Below are 16,553 nucleotides of genomic sequence, written 5' to 3'. Positions count from 1 at the left end.
CGATTTCCCACCACCACCACTCCCACCTTCCCACCCCACCCCCCTCCTACACTCCGTCACCACCACCTGACTCCACCACCGCCACAGCTGCCACCACCCCGTTACTACATAGACTCTGCTTGGTATGGCCGAGCTGGCGGGTGGCACTGGCCTCGGCAAAGAGGTCGTGGTCGAGGGCGAGGGCAAGGGCGAGGTCCGTCCTGGGCTGCAGAGCATGCAGGGGGGAGACGGTGACGGTAGCGGTGACAGAGATGCGGCATTGCAGACGGTGGCGAATGAAGAGGATGTGGCTGGCACCACTGCCGGTGCCGGGCTGAGCGAGGGCGAAGGCGCGGGCGAGGTCGAGGGCGAGGAAGCGGGCGAAGCTGCTGCTGGCGCCGACGTCAAGGACGACGATGAGGAGTACGTGCTGGCGCTGAGGACGTCACTGCCGCCGGGCAAGACGCTCAAGTTTCGGATCTCGGCGACGGTGGTCAAGCCGTCGGAGGTGTCGATGGGCGCCGAGGACTTTGAGGCTGCGCCGATGGACACGCCGGCGTTGATGCGCGACGCGCCATTTGCCAGCGAGGGCGCAGTGGCAGAGCTGTGGCGGGCCAAGGACCGGATGGATGCCGTGTTTGACGCCGGCCTGCAGGAGCAGTACTACAAGGCCCGCGATGCGCTGTTTCCGCTCGACAAGTCAGGCTCGTCCAAGTACTGGAACCGAGCAGGCGATAAGCTGAAGCAGGTGCTCAACTCGATCGGGCTGCGAAGCTCGCCGCGCAAGTTTGTGTTTGTCGACGTGTGCGGCGGACCGGGCGCCTTCTCGCAAGTGCTCCTCTCGATGTACGGCGGGTGCCAGGGCGTGGGGATCACGCTGGAGGATGCGACGAAGCGGGTGGGCAACCGCGGCGCGTTCCAGTGGTACGAGTCGCTGCTGTTCCTCGAGTCTGGGCGGCGCAACCCGCGTTTTACGCCGGTCAAGGGCCCGCGGCCCGATTCGAACGGCTCGGTCTTTATTCCCGAGAACCTCGACGCGGTGGCAGCCAAAGTTGCCGAGCTCGATCCGAAGCGGCAGCGTGCGGGCATGGTGGTGGGCGACGGCGGGTTTCAGATCTCCAAGGATGCGCAGGGTCGGCACAAGGAGAACCTGCAGGAGCTGTTCTCGGCGCGGATTATCCTCTCGGAGACGGTCTGCATGCTCAAGTGCATCGAGGCCGGCGGCTCGTTTGTGGTCAAGCTCTTTGACTCGTTCTCGGCCTTTACCGTCTCGCTCTTTTTTGTCATGACCCAGCTGTTTGACGAGGTCTTTGTGGTCAAGCCCATCAAGTCGCGAACGGTCAACTCGGAGCGGTACCTGGCAGCCAAGTCGTGTCGGTCGGTGACCTCAGCCACCTTTCTGTTCTGGAAGGAGCATTTGGAGACCGTCCACGCCTACCACGAGAACTCGCTCGTTCCCCAGCGGTTCCTCACCCAGGACACCGCCTTCCTTGACTCGGTCCTCCGCCTCAACAACACTCTGGTCGAGCGCCAGATCGCCGCCCTCAACGCAGTCATGGACCAAGTTCACGAAACGGTCGGACCCATCGTCCAGCCACCGCCCAAGCCGCCGACGCCGCCGCCCCCGGCGCCACCTCCGTCGGCCTCACCACATGGCCGCTCATCGCGCTCCTCACACCACAACTCGTCGCGCAAGCGCTCGCGCTCCTCGCGCCACCACTCGTCGCGCCATCGGTCCCTCGCGCAGTCGCTCCTCGCGCTCCTCGCGCTCCTCGCGCTCCTCGCGCTCCTCGCGCTCGTCCCGCAAGCGACATGGCTCGTCGCGCCATCGCTCGTCGCGCCGCCGCTCGTCGCATCGGTCCTCGCGCCGCCGCTCACCGTCGTCGGCCTCGGCCTCGGCCTCGGCCTCGAGCTACGGCTACAGCAGCAGCTACTCCACAGGTTCGGCTTCGTCTTGCTCAGGAGTAGGCTCCGCCTCGTACTCGACCTCCAGCTCGAGCGCAGGGCGATCGCGCAAGCGGCGCAAGTCCAAGCGGTAAAAAAACGGAGAGTCAGGAGAGAGCAGTGACGAGATGACAGTGGAAGATGATGGCTTGACAGGCGGACCATAGGCTGATCATAGACTGACGACGGATTCGTTGATGAGGAGCAGCTATGGCGTCGGCTGTGAGTTGATTGCCAGCCATTTGTTTCGTCCGTCTTGATATTGAGCGGCTGACAACAAACATTGGTTTCGGCCTTCAACTGATGCAAGGAGCCAACCACTCCCGCCCCCCCACCGGCCTCCCCCCCCCGACCCTTCCCTCCCAGCCGCAAGCAAAGGCGCCTCATCCTACAAGGCGACTCACTCCACTTGTGCACCGGTCGAGGGCGCGGAGCGCATATTGAGCAGCGCGACTCACGAGCGTGTGTCGTGGTTGGCTGACTGGCTAGCTGGCTGGCTGGCTGCCTGGTTGTGGCTGCGGTTGTGGTTGTGGCTGGCATAGGCGTCGGTCGGTCACCGGGAGCCGACAGCCAATACTGGTCGAGGCCGACTCTCAGGAGCCTCCACCACCAGCAGAGCAATTATTTTGAGCTACGCTTGTGCTTGGAGGCCATGGGCTGTGGATCGTCACGGACGGCGGCGGATGGAAAGGATATCAGGAGTTCAAGGGATGCTGGCGGAGCGGGCAGAGACGGCGTCAAGAACGGCACCTCGGGGTTGAAAGGGCTTGTCGACTCGGGACCACCGTCGCGGTCGACCGAGTCGTCGCGCGGCGCTACGGTTGCCGAGCTGGATGCAACACGAATGAGTGAGACCGACAAGGGTCGCCCGTCTAATGACAACGACGGTGGCCTCGAGGCGACGGGGCAGGCGCCGAGCTCGTCACGCGCAAGGCGTCGCGAGCGGAGAAGATCGAGATCGGACAGCAGCACCGGGGCCGGCGGCGGCGAGCTGCCTGCAGGTGCGATGTCGGGAACCAACTCGCCGGACGACAACATGTCAACGTGCTCCGAGCTGACTGATGAGAATCTGGAGGCGCACAATGAGCGGATGAGCGAGGAGGCGCGGCAAGAGTATGAGCGTGAGCGGGAGGCCCGCAACGCGGCACCAGATGACGCTCAGTTTGGCGATGACGCCGCAGATCTGGTGGTCATGCAGCGGTACTACACATTGGGTCGCACAAGGCTCTCAACGTTGCCGCTGCTGAATGCGTCTGACGAGGTGACCAAACACATTACCTCCAAGCCTGTCAAGGGCTGGCGGCGGACGGCGAATCGCGATGCTGCCCTCTCACGCTCGTCGCTCTCCTCGATTGCCGAGTCCGAGGGCGAGCGATCGCTGTCGTCAGGCTCGGACTCGAGCTCGGGTCTGTAGCGAGGGAGAGCTTGCCCCAGCCGCAGCGGTTGTCGTCGTTGCGGAATAGGAGGAAAAAGCAAACAATGTCTTGCAAAGGGCAATGATGAGCCGGAGGGGGGGGGAGAGCAGGCAGAGGGGAGAGGTGAGAGGGGAGAGGGGACAATGACGAGGCCGTGAGCAAGGTTTGACTTGGTTTACTCCTGGTCGAGCTTGCCCTTCGACTTCTCGAGAGCGGCGGTGCGGCCGGCAGCCTTGCGGTTGAGGATGTCCTGGCGGTCACGGTTCATCTCGAGCTTGACGATCTTGACGTTGGAGGGGTGGATGCCCACGAACGGGGTCTTGCCGTTGGCAGCGGCCTTGGTGAGGCGGTCGATGTGAATGACCCACTTCTTACGGTACACGGACACAACCTTGCCGGTGTGCGCCTTGTAGGTGCCGCGGGTGACCTCGACCTCATCGCCCTGGCGGACCGGCATCGAGCGGACGTTGTGCTCAGCACGGAGCTCAGCCGACAGCGGCGCCGACATCAGCTTGCGGCGGATGTGTGAGGGGGCCGTGAAGTGAGCCTTCCGGTTCTTGCGGCGCGACGACGTGACGTCTGTAGCCCATACACCGTATCGCAGCACATTTCCAACAAGAGTAGTCGCGGGAGTCCAACATACACAAGGTGAGTCCAGCATGTGGGCAGTGAGAAGGTAGGCAGAGAGGGAGGAAAGGAGGGGGGGGGGGGGGGAAGGACGGCCCTGAATGCGTGCGGGAGTGCCCCCATCTCGCCCGTGGGAGGACAGACCAAGGCACACAAAATTCCATCACACACTCGGCGGGCGACAGCGGCATGGCGTGGGCAAGCGAGTATACTCGCAGCACAGACAGTGGAGGGAGCAGGAGGATGCGCAGGAGTGATCCACGCAACGCCTCGTGCTCTGCCTCCACCGGGCTGCAAAGGGGCTGGCACGGGAGCAAGAGTGCTTGCAGAGGGGGACCGGCAAAAATAGGACCGAGGCCCGCATCCGACGAGCGCGGCGAGAGGGGGGGGAGGGGCAGGGCAATGGGGGGGGTGCTCTAGCAGAGGGAGTATGGGCATTTGGAGGCAGAAAGTGCAGAGTGCTGTAGGACGGTCTCCACACACACTCTGTATGGTTGGTTGCTGTGCCTCCCCATGACTGGCTGCTGGTGGGGTACGTACTGGACGAGAACTTCATCGTGGACAGAGACGGGTTTGGAGAAGCAATGTCTGCTTCGCCATTGAGGCGAGTTGGTTGTTCAAAAAGTGAAAAACAGCCGAAACGAGCTCGCGCGAATCACTCATTTCCAATTCCATCTCCATTCGCAAGGTCACGCCCCGCACGCCACCATGCTGCCGCCGGTTGGTCACGGCTCGAGACCGTGCGTGTGTGACCGTGCCCGACTGTGCCTGTGACCGTGTCTGTGACCGTGCCTGTGACCATGTCTGTGACCTACCACGCCACTCTTTGCACACGCTTCAAGTCAGCATGCGGACGACGACAGGAACGCGGTGGACGGCGACGGTAGCGGTTCTGGCTGTGGCTGTGGTGGTGCTCGGGTGCGTTGACAGCGGCCTGGCGGTCCGTGTGGAGCATGAGCGTGAGCTGCTGGAACTTGACGAGCTCTGTCCGCTGTGCAAGGCCGTGGTGCTCGATGTCGAGTCGTCGCTGGCGACCAACGCAACGGAGGAGGCGATCGTGAAGGCGCTAGGCAAGATGTGTGGGCTGCTTCCGCTGCCGAGTGAGAAGAAGGCGGCGTGCGAAGCCGAGTTTGAGGCGCTCGCGCCACTGCTGAACAAGTCTGACGAGAGCGTGCTGGTCAAGTACACGCCGCGTTCGATCTGCGCATTTGCGCGCCTCTGCGCCGTGCCGTGCTGCGCCACACCGTATACGCCCGAGCAGATCCACATCTCGCTCGGCGGCTCGGCCGGCGAGATGCGGGTGACGTGGGTGACCCTCATGGACATGCCAGCGCCGATGTGCAAGTGGGGCACGGTCCAGGGGGAGTACACCCAGTCCGCAGCGGCAGTCTCGGACACCTTTCCCAACGGCGGGTGGGTCGGCATGATCCACACATGCGTCATGACTGGACTCGCACCGGACGCGCGGTACTACTACACCGTCGGCGCTGACGCGCATCCATACTGGGATCATCCCAACTGGGCGCTGCCCAAGGATCTCTCGTTTGTCATGCCGCCTGCGCCGGGTGCGCTGCCGCCGAATGCCACCACCGTGTTTGTGCAGGTGGCGGACATGGGCGCGACCGACGCATCGGACCGAACGCTAGCGCGGATCTCGGCAATGGCGCTCGACTCGGCGCTCGACTTTGTGCTCCACGCCGGCGACATTGGCTACGCCGACGGCGCCACTGACCTTTGGGGCCAGTTCAAGCGAAAGATCTCGAGCTTTGCGGCGTATCTCCCGTACCAGACGCTGCGCGGGAACCACGAGGACTACTACGACGGCGTTCCGTTCTTCAAGCTCTTTCCGGTTCCGGCACCGACGCCCGGCGGCACCCGCTCGCCCGACACGGTCTACTACTCGTTTACCTACGGCCATGTCCGTATCATCGCCCTCAACTCGGAGGATGACTTTGGCCTCGCGCCGAGCCTCGCGCCCGGAGGCGCGCAGCACGTCTGGCTCGAAGCCGAACTCAAGGCCGCCGACACGCCGGCGGCGCGGGCCCTGCACCCATGGGTCATTGTCACCATGCACCGACCCATGTACTGCCCGGACCACTCGACCGACTGTGACACGTTTGCGCCGCTCTTCCGCGAGGCCATCGAAGACTTGCTCGCCACTTACCACGTCGACTTGCACCTCTCGGGCCATCGCCACTCGTACTCGCGGACCACGCCTGTTCTGCACTCTAAGATCATGCCGGCCGGCGCGGCTCCGACGTACATTGTCTGCGGCGTCGGCGGATCCAAGGAGGGCACCTCAGGCTATCCTGCCTCGCCGCCGCCGTGGTCGGTCTTCGGTGCCAACGACTTTGGCTATCTCCATGTTGCCACCACCGCCTCGACGCTCACCACCAAGTACGTTGACGCCTCGACCGGCGGTGTCCTAGACTCGCTTGTTCTCACCCGTTGAACGCGTGTTTGCGATGCGAGGTGTGCGTGCGAGGGTAGCACTTGTTCTCCCCCCGCTAAAGGCGTGTTTGCGATGCGAGGTGTGCGTGCGAGGGTGGCGGTCAGGGTAAAAAAATAGATAGTGCACACGGCGAGATTCGAACTCGCGACTTTCGGTATTCTAATCTGTTCATAAGACCGACTCCGTAACCACTGAGACACGTGTGCATTATCGGTGAAAAAATCCGCTCTTGCTCTTAGCTAACACATTGGATTGGCGACGGCCACCCGCTGACTCCGCTCGCAGCTCGCCCACGCCCTACGCCGTACTTTGCCTGCTATTGGTTTACCACAATGCGGGAGACAAAGGCCTGCGGAAGAATCGAGCCCGAGACGCGGGTGGTGCCCGATTCGGCGGCGCGTGACGGCGCGGCGCGGCGACGCGCGTCGTCGCTGCTCGGCGGCGCGCACGTCAATCATGTCAAACTCGGCCGCAATGGCATCGAGCGAGGGATGGTCCGCCAGAAACTGGGTCATCTGCGACCGGGCGACAGCAATGGGCGTGGCAGGAGCGACGTCCGCCAGAGGACGAGATGCAGGTCGCGGAGACGGCGGCGCCGGCGCCAAGCGAGGACCGGCTTGCGGCGGCGGCGGCGGTGACGGTGACGGCGGCCTGGCAACGGCAGCACCAGGCGGCGGCGGTGGTGGCGCTGGCTTGGCGATCACCGACGGCGATGATGGGCGGTGGGTGGTGGTGGTTGGTGGCGGCGACGGCGATGGCGACGGCGGCGGCGGCGTCGGCGTCGGAGCAGTCTTGGGCCGCCCCGCCCCGCCGCCCTGCATGTCGGCATAGGTAGTCCAGAACGACGACGACGACTGCGATGTGCGGACGTGTTCCTGCGAGCGCGGGGCAGAGGCTGCGGGAGCAGGAGCAGGCGCCGATACCGCAGAGGCGCGGGTGGGCGGCGGTCTGGAGGCAGGCACGGGCGGTCGGGCGCCGGCCGCGTCGTTTGGCGCCACTGGGCGCAAGGGCGCCCGACGAGGTGGGGACGGGCGAGGCGAGGTGCGCTGAAGGGCAGGCGAGACAAACTTGGTAGGTACAGCCTGGTGGAGGGCATGGACGGAGCGGCGGGCCTTGGACATGGCGCTGTCGACGGCGGCGGCGTCGGCGACAGGGTCGAGGTGGGCCTGGCCGCGGAACTCGGCACGGATCTTGGCGGCAATGGTGGCCGAGGCGTTGGGGTAGTTGGGGAAGACCGATGCCGATGCCGCACGGAGCAGCTCGCGGTAGAGCGAGAGAGCCTGGCTGCGATGGGCCATACCGGGGGAATGGAGGAGGGGGAGCGGGGGAGGGGGGAAGGAGTGGGGGGGGGGTGATGGAGTGGCCAGCTGAAGGCGGGAGGCGGGAGGCGGAGCGGTGGCGGGCGTGCCGTCATGGCTTGCTCAGACGGCTGTGCACATCACGATGTAAAGGTGGTGGGAGAGGGAGAGGGAGAGGGAGAGTATTGTTGGTTGTTTGTTTTAGTGCGGGGCTTCTAGATCGGGATGAAGCGGGCAGTGTTGGACGAGCCGACACCGGGGCGGCCGTGGCGGACCGGGCGGTAGGTGATGGAGAACTCGCCAAGGAAGTGACCGACCATCTCGGGCTTGATCTCAACCTGGTTGAACTGCGAGCCGTTGTAGACACCGACGACCGAGCCGATCATCTCAGGGATGATGACCATGTTCCGGAGGTGGGTCTTGACCGGCTCGGGCTTCTCGCCCTGCGGGGTCTCGGCCTTGGCCTTGCGCAGCTTCTTGAGCAGAGTGCGCGACGAGCGCTTCTTGAGCAGGCCGCGGTTGATCGAGCGGCGCTGGCGGGCAGTGAAGAGCTGGATGAGCTCCTCCTGCTTCATCTCGAGCAGCTGCTCAAGGTCCACACCACGGTAGGTGAACTTGCGGAACACGCGACGGCGGGGCTGGCTCGACTGTGACATTCCTCACACAACAACCAGGTGAGTCGCTGCGGACAGTGGCGGGTAGCCGGCTGTAGCGCGTGAACTGGCTGCAGTCCTGCTGCGGCCTGTGTCGCTCGCTCTGCTCAAAATCATACGCTTTGCCCGCCCGCCCACCCCAACTGCTGGGCCCCACCGCCACCGTGGTGCCTGGGCCCCGCCTGTGGCACTCCAACAGACACAGGGTTATAGAGAGGAAGGTCCTGGTGTTGGCAGTGGTTGGGTGCGGAGGGAGGCCGGGAGCAGAGAGCGAGGGCAAGCAAGGTGACCGGGACGGGGGGGAAGGGGGAAGGGGGGGATGGGCAGCCGGCGCAAAAATAGCCACCGCAGCGGGATGCTGGAGACGGTAACCTGTGGAGAGTGCAGCGACGAGAGATGCGGGAGCGGGGAGGGGGTGTATGCAGTGTGGAGAGGGTGGAGGTAGGGGGTGGGGGTAGGGGGTAGGTGCTGTATGGGCGGAGGGTGCCGAGGGTGGAACTCGCGGTAGATGGGCGAGTCATACAAAAGTGGGGAAATGGGAGCAAGAGGGACGAGGGTGGTATGCAGGCCACAGCAGACCCACAAGCTCTGCACACACACCACGTATAGACACTAGCACCACAGAATATATGCATACTCCACGTATGGCTGCCCGTGGCCCTGGTATGCGCCTCGGACTGGAGTTCGTACCATTGTGTGAGGGGAGAGATATGGTGGCTCTCCCGATCGTCGTCGCATCGAACCTCGCCGTTCATCAATTGAACGCTCCCGGTGACAGCCGACGAACCGAAATGTGCCGCTGCGCACCATCGGTCTGGCGGCTGGTGGGGCGGGAGGGGGGGGGGGAGGGGGCGGCTGGCGGCTGGCGGCTGGCGGCTGGCGGGGCGCTGTTGATGTGATTGCCATCGGGTTGGTGTTGTGTAGGTGGGATTTGATGTGTGGGGAGAGGGAAAGACGACGGGAGGGGGACATAGACTAGGTTGTTTCCAGTGTTCCAGTACTGCCACAAGCTGGAATGATCGCGAGAGGAAGCCAGCAGCCAGCCACTCAGCTCGACTGGATGGCACGGTAGCTTCCGCTGCGCACCGCCAAACAAGGCCGACAGCCACAGTCGGAGGAAATCAAGGGAGGCGAGGGCAAACGAGGGGGATCGGACGCCACTGACGCCCTCACAAGACCCGCGGGCGCTTGGCAGCCGGCGCGGCCGAGGCATCCGTCGACGCGCCCTTGCCGCCATCATCGGTCTCACCCTCGATGGCCATGGCCGCCAGCTCATTGTCGTCGGCTCCGCCGTCATCGCTCGGGCGCTTCTTGGAACCCGAGTCCTCTGCGGCCCGGGCATCGACAAACGCCTTAATGGCGGCGTGCATGTCGTCGACCGCGTCGGCGAGCTCGGCGAGCGAGCCGGGCACGTCCGTCGCCACAATGGTGTGCGACCCGCTCGGGCCGGTGAACCTCGCCTCCATGCCGGTCTCTCTTTCCGCCAATTTGACCTGGAGTGGTGCACCACGTGTGTGGGTGAGGTGTCTCGCCGCAATGCCCTCAGTTCCCACCCTCAGCCGGCGCTGCCGCTCCGCTCGTCGCCGGTGGAACGACTCGCCGGTGCCAGCTGGCTACCTCTGCGCAGCCCTATCCCCCTATCCAAGACACATCCAGCACCATTTCCAACTTCATTGCACTCGATCTGTACACATCATCACCACCACCACCACCACCACCAATAATAATAATAATAATGTCATCGCCGTAATCATCATCATCTTCTTCTTCTCCTTCATCCCCCCCCCCTCCGCCCCCCCCGCCTCCGCCCTGCAAAGCATGTAGATTCAACCACTCGGCGCGCCACACCGCCAAGACACAAGCACGGGCCTTGACCTCATACGCACGCACCTCACCCTCACCCCCCTTCCCCCCCCCCCCCCCCCCACCGCACACACACGCACTATCTCTCTCTGCAGCCAACGCCGTGGATATGGATCCACCAGAGCTGTGTGGCGAGCTGGCCGGCGTGGGCCCGGCCATGGCGAGCATGGACTCAGTCGTGGCTTGCGCCATCTGCCACGAGCCCATAGTGACGGCCATGCAACTGGCCGGATGTGGGCATACGTATTGTGCGCTCTGCTTGCGGCGTGCCCTCCGCCATCGCCCAGCATGTCCCTCGTGCCGCCTTCCCGCCACCTCCATGGACGTCCGCAACAACCATCACGTCGACGCCCTCGTCTCGGCCTACCGCACCCTCCGCACCGCTCTCGAGGCCGTCCGCATCCCCGATCGCGACCAGGACCCGTCGGCATTGCTGCCGGCCCCGCCCGCTGTTGCCGAGCCAAAGTCTCAGCAAGAGCCGCCCAAGCCACGGCCCTCGCGTCGCGCAAGCCGCATAGCCGCTGAGAACATGGGATCGCAGGCCGCGCCCATTGTCCTCGACGCCGATGACGATCACCCGCCGCCACCGCCGGGCAAGGTCCGCTGTCCGGTCTGCGGCCTAGCCCTTAGCCCGGACATGCTCAATACTCATCTGGACACCTGCTTGTCCAGCGGAGGCGGAGCAGGCGGCAAGGCTGCGGGAGGCAATGCGGCCCACTCTGCCCCGCCGGTTGTGCTCGGGCGCAAGCCATGTGGCAAGCCGCCCAAGCGGCTGCCCAAGCTCGTGCACTCGATTATGAAGCCGTCGCAGATCAAGGCCAAGCTCCGCGAGTACCGGCTGCCAACCCACGGCAACCGCAAGGCCATGGTCTGGCGGCTCTCCGAGTTTACGCTCAGATACAACTGCGCCCTCGACGGCGGCGAGGCGCCGACCTACGACGCCATCGCTGCCCGCGTCACAAACGACGAGCAGCACCGCAAGGCGTCGGCCAAGCAAGCATCATCGGCAAGCAAGGCCCACAAGTCCTCCGGCTCGGTGTCGACTGAATCGAGCCCGGCGTCGGCAGGAAAGCCCAGAGCCGGCGGCAGCGCCAAGTCCAAGTCCAAGTCCAAGGCCAAGTCGAAGCACAAGGCACTCATCAAGGAGATCCGCAAGCGTAAGGCCGCCAAGGCTGCCAAAGCCGCCGCTGAGGCTGCAGAGGCTGCCAAGCTAGCCGCTGAGAACCCGTGGCGGGTCGTCGAGGACCCGGTCTCCGGCAAACCGTTCTACTACAACGCGCTCGCCAACATCGGCACCTTTGACCCGCCACAAGAGCTCACCGACCCGTCGCAAGAGACGCATGGCTACACTGTTCTTGTTCTGCCGCCGAGCGGCAGCGACCCGCCCAAGCTGGTCGCCATCCAGCCGGCGGCTGCACCTCCGCCGCCGCCGCCTCCTGCCGTCAAGGACAGATCGTCGTCACCACGCCTCCTAGCCCCATCGCACACGACCGCTCCGCTACCTTCATCAGCAACCTCGCCATCTCCTCGCAAGCGCAAGCGTGACGACACAGAACCACTTGCTGCCTCATCGACCACCGCTCCGTCCGCCAAGTCGCCGGCCTCACCCGTCCGTCGCTCCCCGCGGCGACGCAAGCTGCTCAGCTCGTGACCGCTACCACCACTCCCACCACCACCACTACCGTTCATCCACCCACTCCATCATCAGACTAGTCGCGAACACATCGTGGCCGATTACATCCATTCCCCAAACACCATTGCGCCCCCATCCACCACCATCGCTGACGTGGCCACCTCGGCGCCAGCTCTCGCCGAGTCAAGCCGAGTCGAGTCGGACAGACAGACGCCCGCGGCCCAACCAGCCAGCCAGCCAGCCAGCCAGCCAGCCAACTAGCCCAGCCGACCGGCTTGCCAAGGCACGTACACTCCACTTTACACAGCAGAAAGATGCGAATGACAAGCGTGTTTGCCCTTGTCTGTGTCGTTGCGGTGTGTGTGCTTGCAGGCGTCAGTGAGGGCGCGTTCTTCTTCATGCGCGAGGCTGGCGACCGGTGCTTCACCGCCGAGTGGGACGCCGACTACCTCGTCCATGGCAACTACGAGATTGCTGCCGAGACGGTGACTCCGCAGCGCATCCACGAGTTCCCCTTTTCCGTCGTCATCCGTGGTCCCTCGGGCGCGGTCATGTTTGAGCGCGCACAGGACTTCTCCGGCCGCTTTGGCTTTACCACCACTGAGGAGGGTACCTACTCGGTCTGCTTCAACCGTACGCGATGTGCCTCACTCTGCCCCCCCCCCTCTCTCCCCCCTCCCCCCTCCCCCTTTCACACTCACGTCCTCATGCCTCGGCGCTGGATGTAGTCGGCAAGCTGCCGCGGTCGCGCAAGGCCAACGGGCGCAAGGTGAGCATCGACATCTCGGCAGGCCTTAAGACCGATGACTACACCGAGGTGGCGCAGAAGGAGCATCTCTCGCCCATGGAGGTGGAGCTGCGGCGGATGACCGACATTGCTCGGGTCATCAAGGATGATCTCATTCACATGCGGAACAGAGAGGCCCGCCTCCGCGAGACCAATGAGTCCACCATTGCTTGGGCAGACACATGGTCCAACGTCGGCTTCTTCCTCGTCTTCTGCCTCACCGCATGGCAGTTGTACTTTGTCCGCGCCTCGGTCAAGGCCTCCAACAAGATGTTCTAACCCGGATCGCCCCGACAACACCCACACCCCGACCAGGCCCTCACCCCCACCCCCCACTGTATCCCCTCGCCTTGGCCGGCGGAGTGGGACGGGATGCTCTCCATCCTCTGTAAACCTTTACAGTCCCAACAGCAACATCCACTCCACCGCCATCACTTATCGATCCTACCTGCGCTCGTCACCCTTCATTTTCCCGCGCCCGGCAGACAGAGGCGGCCGGAGCGGCAGAGTTGACCGGCTGGCCGGGCGAGCGGCCGGTTGTCGGACGGACGGACGGACGGCAGCCATCCATCCTGCAGGTCTGACAAGACGGCGACGACAGGGAGGGGAGGGGGGGAGGGGGAAATGGGGCAACAGGGCAAGTCCGGCACACCCCACTCCGCAAGGAAGCAGAGGGCAAGTAACGCGAGGCAGCAGAGCGGAGAAGCGTGAAAAGGCGGGATGACTCAGCTCGTGTCGCCGTCCGAAGTGGCCTTCCTCCTCCAGGGCGTGGCCCACAACCTGCGGTCCGACGGGCGGTCGCGGACGCAGCTGCGGCCGGTGGTGGTGGAGACGGGCCTTGTGTCGCAGGCAAACGGATCGTCGCGTCTCCGTCGGGGCAACACCGATGTGCTTGTCGGTGTCAAGCTCTCGGTAGGCGTCCCAGATCTCGCCGCACCCAACACAGGCCGTGTCGAAGTCGCGGTTGAGTGCGCTCCGTCGGCCTCGCCGCTGTTTGAGGGGCGCGGCGCCCGCGAGGTCAACGCCGGCCTCGCTGCCGCTGCCGCATCGTATCTGGCCGCGCCCGGCGCGCTGGATCTGGAGGCGCTCTGCATCCGTCCGGACACGCACTGCTGGGTGGTCCACGTCGATGCCGTCGTCCTGGACTCGGGCGGGAACGTGCTCGATGCCGTGTGCGCCGCCGCCCGCGCTGCTCTGGCCAACACCACCCTCCCGCGCGTCTCCACCGTCCCGTCCGAGACGCCTGGCGAGTTTGATCTCGAGGTCTCTGACGATCCCGACGACGTCATTGCTCTCGACGTCTCCCGCCTCCCGGTCTCGGTCACCCTCGCTCGACTCGGCGACTTTTACGTCGCTGACCCCACCCTCGAGGAGGAGGCCTGCCAGACCGCGGCGTTCACTGTGGGCGTCACTGCAGACGGCACCCTCTCTGGCGCAACTCTTTCTGGTGATGGCGGCATTCCGCCTGCCATGCTCATCGAGATGTTCCAGGTCGCGCGCAAGCTCGGCATGGCCCTCGTCGCAGACATGAATGACCTCGGCGAGCAGGAGGCCAAGCTCGACCGCGATGTCGTCGGCTTCCTCGGCTAACTCCCCACTAAACACAAGCGCTCACCGTCGGCCCATCGACCGCCAAAAGTCTCGATCCACAGCTGCCACCCGTGACGAGACCACAATCGGCTCCGGCTCACTCGCGTCGACGGACTCATTCTCCGCGGGACCCCATCGTGGCACGACTACCTGCTCTTCGACCCGCCGCCGGCTACTCCGCGAGCTCTTGCCCCGCGCACTTGTGGCGCCCAATGCAGGGCGCATAGTTGCAGCGGCGGCCTGCGCCTGCCGCGCCATCCGCACCTCAGTGTCGACCGAGGACGACTCGGACGCCAGCCGCGACGGCTTGCTGGTAGGCTTGGAGCCCGCTTCGCTTGCTGGCACCGGCGCTCCCCACCGACTAGGAAGCTGCCCGCTCGTGCGGGCCCGGCTACGCCCGCGACCACGGCTGCGCTCGCTATCACGGCTGTGCCGGACTCGCTGCGGGACTGGCGTGGCCACCAGCTTTGGCTCTGGCTGCGGGATCGGCTCGGGCGCAGCGGCCTCAGGCGCTGGGGCAACAATTGGTGCAACATCGTCGTCACCGCCATCGTTACCGTCATCGCCACCGCAGTTGTCATTGCCCTCGTCCTCAAAGTGAACGTGCGGCTTTGGGCTCTTGTGCTCCGGCTTGGTGCGACGCCTGCTCTGGGCCGAGGGTGCGCACTTGCCGCGGACGCTAGCCCGCGGCCGAGTCCGAGCCTTGGCTCGCTTGTCGCTCTTGCTCGGCACAACGGCCTCCCGCTCAACCTTAAAGGTATGGGCCGAGGCAAACTCGGCCTCGCGAGCGCGGCGCGCCTCGGCCTCGCGGGCGGTGCGCCGACGCGCCTGCTCGGCAGCCGAGGCCTCGATGCGCGAGACGACGTCGACGGCACGGCCTTCTCTGGCAGCTGCGGCGGCGCGCTTGGCTGCCAGCTGCTTGGTCTTCTTGCTCAATTGAGGCCGGAACGACGGCAAGTCCACGACCGAAGCGGACGCCTCCGACATGGTCGTGTCGCCGGCAACCGACGACGATGCCACCAAACTCGCGCTCGACCGCCCGGTAGCAGTACTTGTTCGCTCCGCCACTGACGGAACATGGGCGGCAAGCTTACGTGAGCGAGCGGTGATCTTGGACACGTTGGCCTGCGCGCGGGTGGCGGCCGCCTTCTCAGCCTCGACAGCCGCAGCGTGTGCGCGCGTTCTCGCCAGCCACGCGTCATAGCGGTCGCTGAATGACGATCGGTTGTCCATAAGCTTGCGAGTGCCAGGCGCCAGCTGTGGGCCACGAAGCGTGCCAAAGCTGTCGGCCTCGAGGTCGGCGGCGCGGGCAGCGCGGGCCTCACGCCATGCCTTGTTGCGCGCGTCAAACCGCTCCTCCATGGTGGGGTGGTCGGGGTGGCCCGGTGCCGGCCCACGCTCGGCTGACATGCTGCTGGCACTGACAGCGGCAACGTTGGCTGGTGCCTTTGCTGCAAACGCAATGTCGGCCGTGCAGGCTGCGGCGTTTGCGACTGGGGAGGGGATGGATCGCTCTCGCGGAGCGGAACCGTGGCGCGGAGCGGCAGCGAGACCGTGCCCACAAACGGAAGCGGGACTCTCCGCTCCGGAAGCGCCAGACCTGCAACTGCAGGACGTGGCGGTGAATACTGGATGGCAGCTAGCTTTGCCGAGCGCTCGTCGAGCGAGGAGAACAAGGCCGGGTCGATGGACGACAGCTCCAGCGAGTCGAGCATGGCCTGCAGCTGACCGGCCGGCTCACCATCGTGATCATCAGGGGCATACCTCGCGCGGATGGCACCATACGCGGCATCCAGCTCGGGGGCCAGGTCTGATGCCTCCTCCTCACAGCGAGCAGGGGCCGGAGTCGGCTGTTGCTGCGGGAGCGGGGTGCGGCGGCGCGAGAGCTGCCTGGCCTGCTGCTGATGGAAGCGACGAGTTGGCTGCGGAGTGGCACGCGCCGCCGCCGCCGCCGGCAGAGACCTCGGCCGCAGCTCTGGCGTGGCTACAGCATGGCTCGTTCTCCGCCTGCGTGACTCTGCGTCTTCCCCCGATGGCAGTCCGTGGGCAGCAAGGACAGCAGCTCTCCGTTGGCGGCTCTCCTCCGAGTCCTGGCGATGGCAGCGGCGTGAGTGGTGTGGAAAGGAAGCAGTGGAGGAGGAGGAGAAGGAGGAGGGGGACGGAAGATGGTGGCATACCTCGTACACTGCAGCCGCAGAGAGCATGGAAGTGGAGTGGAGTGTGGGGCTATGTGCGGTCTGTGGCGGGAGGGGTAGCCGGGTGAGGCCGTTGGGCGCGAATACCAGCCAGGGGAAAAAAAGGGGGGGGGGGGG

The 16,553-nt window shown here is 65.1% G+C and overlaps 8 protein-coding genes and 1 non-coding gene across 9 annotated transcripts; 4 read left to right on the top strand and 5 right to left on the bottom strand.

The window, feature by feature from the left end:
* Positions 1-124: 124 nt before the first annotated feature.
* AMSG_08379 (uncharacterized protein) lies at positions 125-3,337 on the top strand (the record flags this gene model as incomplete). Its single annotated transcript, XM_013899993.1, has 2 exons — positions 125-1,943; positions 2,655-3,337. 2 exons carry the CDS (start codon positions 125-127, stop codon positions 3,335-3,337), a joined length of 2,502 nt encoding a protein of 833 aa, XP_013755447.1.
* Positions 3,338-3,513: 176 nt separating this feature from the next.
* On the bottom strand, positions 3,514-4,634 carry AMSG_08378 (large subunit ribosomal protein L26e; the record flags this gene model as incomplete). The annotated part of the gene is made up of 2 exons (XM_013899992.1): positions 4,506-4,634; positions 3,514-3,917 (listed from the first exon to the last, which is right to left on the bottom strand). Exons 1-2 carry the CDS (start codon positions 4,519-4,521, stop codon positions 3,514-3,516), a joined length of 420 nt encoding a protein of 139 aa, XP_013755446.1. The 5' UTR covers positions 4,522-4,634.
* A 178-nt stretch (positions 4,635-4,812) lies between these two features.
* Positions 4,813-6,417, top strand: AMSG_08377 (uncharacterized protein; the record flags this gene model as incomplete). Its single annotated transcript, XM_013899991.1, has 1 exon — positions 4,813-6,417. The coding sequence occupies one exon, from the start codon at positions 4,813-4,815 to the stop codon at positions 6,415-6,417; it is 1,605 nt and encodes a 534-aa protein (XP_013755445.1).
* Positions 6,418-6,538: 121 nt separating this feature from the next.
* Positions 6,539-6,623, bottom strand: AMSG_20059. Its single transcript has one exon. It is a non-coding gene; the product is annotated as a tRNA-Ile (tRNA).
* A 110-nt stretch (positions 6,624-6,733) lies between these two features.
* Positions 6,734-7,715, bottom strand: AMSG_08376 (uncharacterized protein; the record flags this gene model as incomplete). Its single annotated transcript, XM_013899990.1, has 2 exons — positions 6,734-6,848; positions 6,883-7,715. 2 exons carry the CDS (start codon positions 7,713-7,715, stop codon positions 6,734-6,736), a joined length of 948 nt encoding a protein of 315 aa, XP_013755444.1.
* Positions 7,716-7,930: 215 nt separating this feature from the next.
* Positions 7,931-9,834, bottom strand: AMSG_08375 (uncharacterized protein; the record flags this gene model as incomplete). The annotated part of the gene is made up of 2 exons (XM_013899989.1): positions 7,931-8,357; positions 9,542-9,834. 2 exons carry the CDS (start codon positions 9,832-9,834, stop codon positions 7,931-7,933), a joined length of 720 nt encoding a protein of 239 aa, XP_013755443.1.
* A 716-nt stretch (positions 9,835-10,550) lies between these two features.
* On the top strand, positions 10,551-12,930 carry AMSG_12161 (uncharacterized protein; the record flags this gene model as incomplete). Its single annotated transcript, XM_013900047.1, has 3 exons — positions 10,551-11,689; positions 12,244-12,497; positions 12,593-12,930. 3 exons carry the CDS (start codon positions 10,551-10,553, stop codon positions 12,928-12,930), a joined length of 1,731 nt encoding a protein of 576 aa, XP_013755501.1.
* A 378-nt stretch (positions 12,931-13,308) lies between these two features.
* On the top strand, positions 13,309-14,268 carry AMSG_08372 (exosome complex exonuclease RRP42). The gene has a single exon (XM_013899988.1). It carries the CDS (start codon positions 13,372-13,374, stop codon positions 14,239-14,241), a length of 870 nt encoding a protein of 289 aa, XP_013755442.1. The 5' UTR covers positions 13,309-13,371; the 3' UTR covers positions 14,242-14,268.
* AMSG_08371 (uncharacterized protein) lies at positions 13,921-16,445 on the bottom strand (the record flags this gene model as incomplete). The annotated part of the gene is made up of 3 exons (XM_013899987.1): positions 13,921-15,687; positions 15,771-16,331; positions 16,419-16,445. 3 exons carry the CDS (start codon positions 16,443-16,445, stop codon positions 14,263-14,265), a joined length of 2,013 nt encoding a protein of 670 aa, XP_013755441.1. The 3' UTR covers positions 13,921-14,262.
* Between the last annotated feature and the right edge of the window lie 108 nt (positions 16,446-16,553).

This window comes from Thecamonas trahens (genome assembly GCF_000142905.1).
Source record: "Thecamonas trahens ATCC 50062 unplaced genomic scaffold supercont1.40, whole genome shotgun sequence".
Classification (NCBI taxonomy): domain Eukaryota; order Apusomonadida; family Apusomonadidae; genus Thecamonas; species Thecamonas trahens.
The sequence above is the reverse complement of the archived record's forward strand: the minus strand, read 5'-3'. Positions and strand labels throughout refer to the sequence as shown.